We start from the raw sequence: 7,099 nt of genomic DNA on the forward strand, positions 1-7,099 counted from the left end.
CCCCCTCCCCCCCTCCCCCCTCTCTCCCGCAGCCCCCCCTCCGGCCGCCGCGGCAAAGCAGGCGCCGCCCCCTCCCCTCAGCTCTGCGTCTGGCGCAGCCAGGGGATGGGGGGGGGGCTTGGCTTAGGCCTGTGTCATCTTTCCGGGGTTTGTCTTCCCTACTGGGGACCCCCACCCCCCACTTTGGGGGAAATGATCCCTGACTCTTCCCCCCCAGAGGCGGCCAGGGTGAGGGAGGCGGCAGGCGCACCCCAGAAGAGGAGCTGGGCCCTGGCTGAGTCCATAGGGGGGTGTGGGGGGTTAGGATGGGGGCGCACGGGGCGTGGGGTGTCCCCACAGCGGACACAGCCCAGCGTGTCCGCTTGCTCCATTCCTTCTCTCGTTTTCAAAAAAAGGGGCAAATGAAGCTCAGAGAAGGAAATTCACCTCCCCGGAGGTCAACCAGCAAGACCCCCAACATGTTTGGCGAGGAAACAGGTGTTGCGTGGCTGGCGGGCAGGCCCAGGCAAGGGGGCACCCCCCCTCCACGGAGTGAGACCCCCCCATCTCTGGGGTCTGCTTGTCTGTAATCCCCTCTTGCTAATCTCCAGGGCGAACCCCTAGTCCCAGCTGCAGCGCTGCTATTAGGTAGGAGGATTAGGCAGGGATTAGGCCCCAGAGAGCAGAAATGGAGTTGGGGGCAAAGTGGGGGAGAAAGCAGAGGCTGCCAAAGCCCAGGGGGCGGTGGGTCCCCCCCCCACACACACCAGAGCCTGGCCAGCCGAGGTGCACAGCTTAACCACAGCCTGCTCTTTTGACCCACAAGGAAACAGGCACAGAGGAGTCTAGACACCTGCCCAAGGTCACCCAGTTGGCAAGGAGAGGATGGCCGCTCGGGAAGGCCACACTGTAGCGTCTTCAGGGCCTCCCGAGGGAGATTAGGGTGTCCCACCAGGCCAAGTCCTGGCTTAACAGTTCTGCTGGGCTGGGGGCGTGGCTACGGGTGGGCGTGGCTAGAGACTGGGCGTGGTGTGAGTGGGTGGGCGGGGCTCTGCTGAGAGTGCTTGCCTGTCATTAAGATGGAGGCCCTGAGTTCAAAACCAGGTTCAGATAAACCAAACAAAAATACAAAGCAGGCCTGCTGTCAGATGAGTTCATGCCAAGCAGCGAGGCACCGGGCTGCACTTCCAACACTTTGCCGAAGACTCTCTGCCACTAAATACCCAAATTCATTGCTTCCAAATTATGCCTCCTGCATAAATCATGGGACGCAATTCAGTGTTTGGGGAGGGGGAGGTGTTGGAAAAATCTGTCTCTGTCTCTCTCTCTGTCTCTGTCTGTCTCTCTCTGCCTGTACTGGAGCTTGGATGCTTTCAAGGGGCTTTTGTGCTCAAAGCCACCAGCACCTGGCAAATTTCTCTCTTTATCTGTCTCTGTCTTTCCGTAGTACTGCAAGTGCTAGACAAGCTTTTCATAGAACCACCACACCCCTTACCCCAAAAAGCTTATTTTAGAAGAGAATCATGGCTATATGAAGAAATACATATTTATAAATATGTTATATATTACACATGGTTAACTACATATTTACAAGTGTAATAATCATATAAGATGCAATCCTTTACATACGTGATGTTATAAATATGTTTCACTTTACATGTTGATATTATAATATATATTTTTAATAATATACTAATGTAGGTGTGTGTGTGTGTGCCAGTACTTGGGCTTGAATTCAATGCCTTATTTTCTCTCTTGGCTTTTTTGCTCCTAAGTAGCTAAGATTACACATCTAACCATGGCACCTGGGTATAATATGTTCAATATATATTTAAATCACACACCACCCCAACAGAAGCATACACAAACACACCCTACAGCTGCCATACTGACTGCTTTGATATTAAGTGAAAAATAAAGAAAATTCAAATTGCTTCAAGATAAAGACAAGCATTGACCAATCCAACATTGACCTGACAGAAAAGCAAGAATCTAGCAGGGCACTGGTGGCTCGCACACATAACCCTAACTACCTAGGAGGCTGAGATTTGAGGATCCCAGTTCCATATCAGCTTGGGCAGGAAAGTCCATGAAATTCTTATCGCCCATTAACCACCAGAAAACCGGAAGTGGTGCTGTGACTCAAGTGGTAGACTGCTATCCTTGAGCAAGAAAGCTCAAGAACAACGCCCAGACCCTGAGTTCAAGCCCTGACAACTGACATTAAAAAAAGAAGATCTGGGTGCTTGCTGGTGGCTCACGCCTGTCATCCTAGCTACTCAGGAGGCTGAGATCTGAGAATTGCGGTTCAAAGCCAGCCTGAGCAAGGAAAGTCTGTGAGGCTCTTATCTCCAATGAACCACCAGAAAACCGAAGTGGTGCCGTGGCTCAAGTGGTAGAGCGCTAACCTTGAGCTGAAGAGCTGAGGGACAGCGCCCAGGCTCAGAGTTCAAGCCCCAAGGAGGAGCAAGAGGAGGAAGAAAATAAGCAAAACCAAGGCACACAGCCCTAGACCACACAGTCAAATTTCTCCTCCTGTGTGCTCAGCCCAGTTTTGCAGGTGTGGAAACTGAGGCCTGAAGTTACTCTGGATTTGCGGCACCAAACAGCCCGCAAAGGAGTCAGGAGTGGACAGAACTGGTGCCAATTCTGTGTGTATTTATTCTGCACAGGCCAATGGGTCCCCCATGATGGCATTTCCCTGCGTGGCTGTGTTGAAATTTGTCCATCCTCAGGCCTGGCTGTCACAAACTAAGTCGTCGTCAGTGGTGAGGGACAGATTTGTGTGCACACGGGTTGGCCCACGCTTGTCCCTGGGATGTTTCTCAATGGAAGCGCAAGGATGTGAAGGTCTTTGGCTGTATGCTTTGTGTTTCTCTTGGGTAAACACCTGGGGGTAAAATGCTGGCTCATGAAGTGTTAGGTGGATGTTTAACTTTTCAAGAAACAGCCAGACTGTTTTCCAACGTGGCTAGACAGACCATCGCCATGGTCACCAGCAAGCACCAGTGGTGAGGGTGGGGGAAGCGGAGATGGCGCCAAGCTCTGGGAGGATGGCAAGCCGAGGGCCAATCAGATCATAGTGGTGGGGGGCGTGGTCACTGGGGAAGGGCGTGGCCAGGAGAAAGCAAGCCAATAGGTGTGAGGGCGTGGCCCTCTGAAGAAGGCGTGTCTAGGCCAGGGAAGGCGAGGCCTGCTAGAGGAGGGCGTGGCTAGGCGACAGAGGGCGTGGTCAGACTTTTGAAAGAGGAGTCCGTTAGGCGTGGGAGTGGCAAGATGGGAGGGCGTGGTCAGAGTAGGAATGTGGCCTGGCAAGGTTGAGTGGGCGTGGCCCTGGGAGGGAGGTGTGGCCTTTGCGGAAAGAGGGCGTGGTCAGGGAGGGCGTGGCATGGCGCTTCCCCAGTGGGGGCCACACAGCGCTGCGGATCACAGGAGGGGAAAGACAAGTGCTCAGGGAGAGGGGATTGTTCGGGAAGTTTCCAGGCGGGGAAAGGAAGTAGGGTAGGCTGGCACAACCTGGGTGCCACGGACGTTTGGTCCAGGGGACAGTAGCAAGGGCTGATTCTTGCAGGCGCCACACTGGGAACCAGCACATTCATTCGTGCCGGGTGAGTGCAAAGTGCTTGTGTCCACCCACCCCGGGGTCAGCAAACTTTTCCTTTTATTTTTTTTCCTGGAAGAGCCAGAGAGTCAATATTTTCGGGGAGAGAGGCACGCGATGCCCGCCGCACTTGCACAACTCTGTCCCCGTGCGGCCGCGGGCGCTGACAGTGCCACGGGGGGCGGGCAAACACGGGGGCTCGCGGGCCACGAGGCGGCCTGTGGATCCTCCAGCGACTTGACACCAAAATGATGCGCAGCTTTTGTTATCAAAAAAAAAAAAGCTAGCTGTCATCCCAGCTACTCAGGAGGCTGAGATCTGAGGATCACGGTCCGAAGCCAGCCCGGGCAGGAAAGTCTGTGAGACTCTCATCTCCAGTAAACTCCGCAGAAAAAAGCTGGAAGTGGTGCTGTGGCTCAAGAGGTAGAGAGAGAGCGAGGCTTGAAGCTCAGGGACAGTGCCCAGGCCTCAAGTTCAAACCCCGAGATCAACACACACACGCACACACTCACGCACACACTCACGCACGCATGCACGCACGTGCACACACACACACACACATCAAGAAAAGTCAGATCCTTGGACGATTCTTGCTTGGTGTGTGTGTGTGTCTGTCTGTCTTTCTGTCTGTTTGTGCACCAGTTCCAGGGCTTGAACACAAGGCCTATGCGCTGTTGCTTAGCTTTTTTTTTTTTTTTGCTCAAGGCAAGTGCTCTACCACCTCCTGATCTACAGCTCCACTTCAGCTTTTTGATGATTAATTGGAGATAAGAGTCTCATGGCCTTTCCTACCCCGGCTGGCTTCGAACCATGATCCTCAGGTCTCCACCTCCTGAAGAGATGTGAGCTACTGGCACCTGACTTGAACCCTGTATTTTTTTTTCTCTTTTTGTCTGAGACCTGAACGAGGACTCCGGTATCTGACCCTTTACTTCCATTTGAAGATGCTTTGCCATCTGAGCCACACCTCCAACCCCAAACCTTGTATTCTTAAAATTCTCACTTTACGGATGAACACGTTGGAGTGCAGAGAGGTTAAGAGACTCGACACAGTCAGGAACGGAATGCCCAGATTTGAATGGGGGCAGATGGACTCAACAGTTGGTTATCTTTTTAACCCCTGCCCCAGTGGGCCTGCTTTCTACCTCTTAAAAAAAGTAAAAGTAAAGGGGAGAAAAAATGGAAGATTGGGAACAAATGAGGAGGTAGGTGGTGAAAACTGATGGGAGGTAGTGATAGTGTTGGCTGATTAGTTTTAGTCATATATTTATAAGAGTAATTCTAGGGGCTGGGAAGGTGGCTCAATGGTAGAGCGCCTGCCTTGCATGCCAGAGGCCCTGGGTTCGATTCCTCAGCACCAGATAAACAAAAAGAAAAAAGCCGGAAGTGGCGCTGTGGCTCAAGTGGTAGAGTGCTAGCCTTGAGCTGAAGAGCTGAGGGACGGTGCCCAGGCTCAGAGTTCAGGCCCCATGACCGGACCCCCCCCAAAAAAAAAGTGTAATTCTAATAGGAAGTGGTGCTGTGTCTCAAATTGGGAGAGTACTAGCCTTGAGCAAAAAATAGCTCAGGGACTGCGCCCAGGCCCTGAATTCAAGCTCCGGGACTGGCCAAAAATAAAGTGATTATCATTTATCATTGGGGGTGGGGATGGGCCTCCCCCCCGCAAAAAAAAAGCAGTCTGGCTTAAAAGATCTCTTCCTGAGACTTTTCTATGGCGAAGCATCTCTACCCAGCCTGTTGCCCGGGAGCTGCCAGTCAGCGGAAGTTCTTATTATACACATTTTATATAGAGGAGGAAATTGAGGCCCGAGTGGTCCCAAAGCCCTAATAAACAGCTTCCTCTGTGTGGGTGGCATGTCCTCAGTTACCCACTTCACAGCAGGAGCCCTAGGCCAGGTGTGCTGGTGTGTGGGATCATTAGTGCGTTTGACAGAACCCCTGAGGTGACGGAAGAGACCGGCACCTGCACAGACTCACCCCACTGAGCTCTGCCGGGGAGACATGTCCCGCAAGGGTGAGCTCTGAAGGGCTAGGCGGAGTCCCATGCATCGTCTCTGATCACCCAGAGCTGAAGTTTCCAGAGCTGGGCAACCTCCAAGAATGCCACGTACTCCTTGCTGCAAGCCCAGAGGGACTGTGGGCCTCAGTTTCCCCTCCAAGGCCCTCTCTGCCTGTCTGTGAAAAAGGGTCCCAAGGCTCCTCACCTGGTGCCACCCTGTCATTACGATCAGGGCCCTGATGCCCCCTGCCCCGTCCCTACCCCATAGTCTACTGGGGGAGGCTGTAAACACCGCATGCAGATTCTTCCCTCCTCTCTGCTCACAGCCCCCTAAGGCTCCCACCTCTCTCAGGAGCAAAGCCCATGTGCCCCCTGTAGCCCACAGGGCCCTGCACCACCGCCCCGGCCCCTCCCTGCCTCTTCCTTTCATTCTTCTCCATCCCTCCTCACCAACAGGTCAGACCCAGGCCTGCCCCAGGGCCTTTGCATGGGCTAGGCCTTCTGCCCTGGTCCCTCTCCCTTCCACGTGGCTTTTCCCCTACATTCCCCTCCTCTACCTTCACATCCTCAGGGTCCAGCCTGTGCTAGATGCTCCGTAAATGTTTAACTAGTGACTTGTTGGGCTTTTGTTTTTCTTTTTTTTTTTTTTTTCAGAATAATTCTGGCTCTGCAGGGTGATCTCAAGTCCCAAGGGCAAGGCATGGAGGCAGGGAGCTGTCCCAGGGCCCAAAGAGCTGGCAGGAAAACAATTCGGACCCGAGCCACCCGCAGACAAGTTTGGAAACCACCAGACTCGCCCCTCATCCTGCCATTCGGGCCAGTGGGCTTCAACCGGGGGCGGGGCCCGACTCCCTACGCGATTCTATTGGCTGGGAACCCAGGCAGCTGCGTGTTGATTGGCTAAAAGTCAAGACGCCGCCTGCAATTGGTGCTTCCCGGTAGCTGCCCCCTGCGCCTGGGGCTCCATCTTGAGTCCTGGCGCCGGGTGCTGCGCCGTTCCCTCCTCCCCGGCGGGGCCCTCGGGGCGCGGAGGTGGCAAGTGCCCAGGCATGCCAAGCCCGCCACCCTCGGGTTTTGCAACGGTGCCATGCCCCGGGACGCCTCTGCCAGTTCCTGGAACCCTGGCAGGCCCAGAGGGGCGCTGGCTCCCGTCCCTGCCCAGGTGTCCTGCGGGACTGACGCTCCGCTGCGCAGGCGCCGGGGGCCGCGGCCCCGCCCGCCGGGGCTGTCTCCGACCCGCCTGTGCTGTGTGACCCTGGGCCAGAGCCTGTGCGTCTCTGGGCACCGTGGTTGTGGGGCGGCGGGAAATGCCGAGGGACCTGCGTGGTTGTGGCGGAAGGGGTGGGGAGGAGCTGACCGTGGGCCCAGATCCCTGATGGGAAGCAGGGGATGGGGTGGAACATTCGAGAATGCACAGCACAACCCAACCGGAAAACGGAGCGGTGAGGAGACCCTCGCAGGGAGGCTTTGTCAGCTCAGGACTGCGCGCTCGGCGTCCGAAACCCAACCCACGGCCTGGG

At 55.0% G+C, this 7,099-nt stretch overlaps 1 protein-coding gene across 1 annotated transcript in view; it reads right to left on the minus strand.

The window, feature by feature from the left end:
* Nfic (nuclear factor I/C (CCAAT-binding transcription factor)) overlaps nucleotides 1–5,629 on the minus strand; it is a 53,013-nt gene extending 47,384 nt beyond the window's left edge. Inside the window, exons 1-2 of the mRNA XM_013022631.1 lie at nucleotides 5,558–5,629; nucleotides 3,166–3,175 (exon numbers count right to left, since the gene is read on the minus strand). Of these exons, the coding sequence (XP_012878085.1) occupies nucleotides 3,166–3,175; nucleotides 5,558–5,629 (82 nt within the window). The remainder of the gene's footprint in view (nucleotides 1–3,165; nucleotides 3,176–5,557) is intronic.
* Between the last annotated feature and the right edge of the window lie 1,470 nt (nucleotides 5,630–7,099).

Source organism: Dipodomys ordii, unplaced genomic scaffold (genome assembly GCF_000151885.1).
Source record: "Dipodomys ordii isolate 6190 unplaced genomic scaffold, Dord_2.0 Scaffold64, whole genome shotgun sequence".
NCBI lineage: Eukaryota > Metazoa > Chordata > Mammalia > Rodentia > Heteromyidae > Dipodomys > Dipodomys ordii.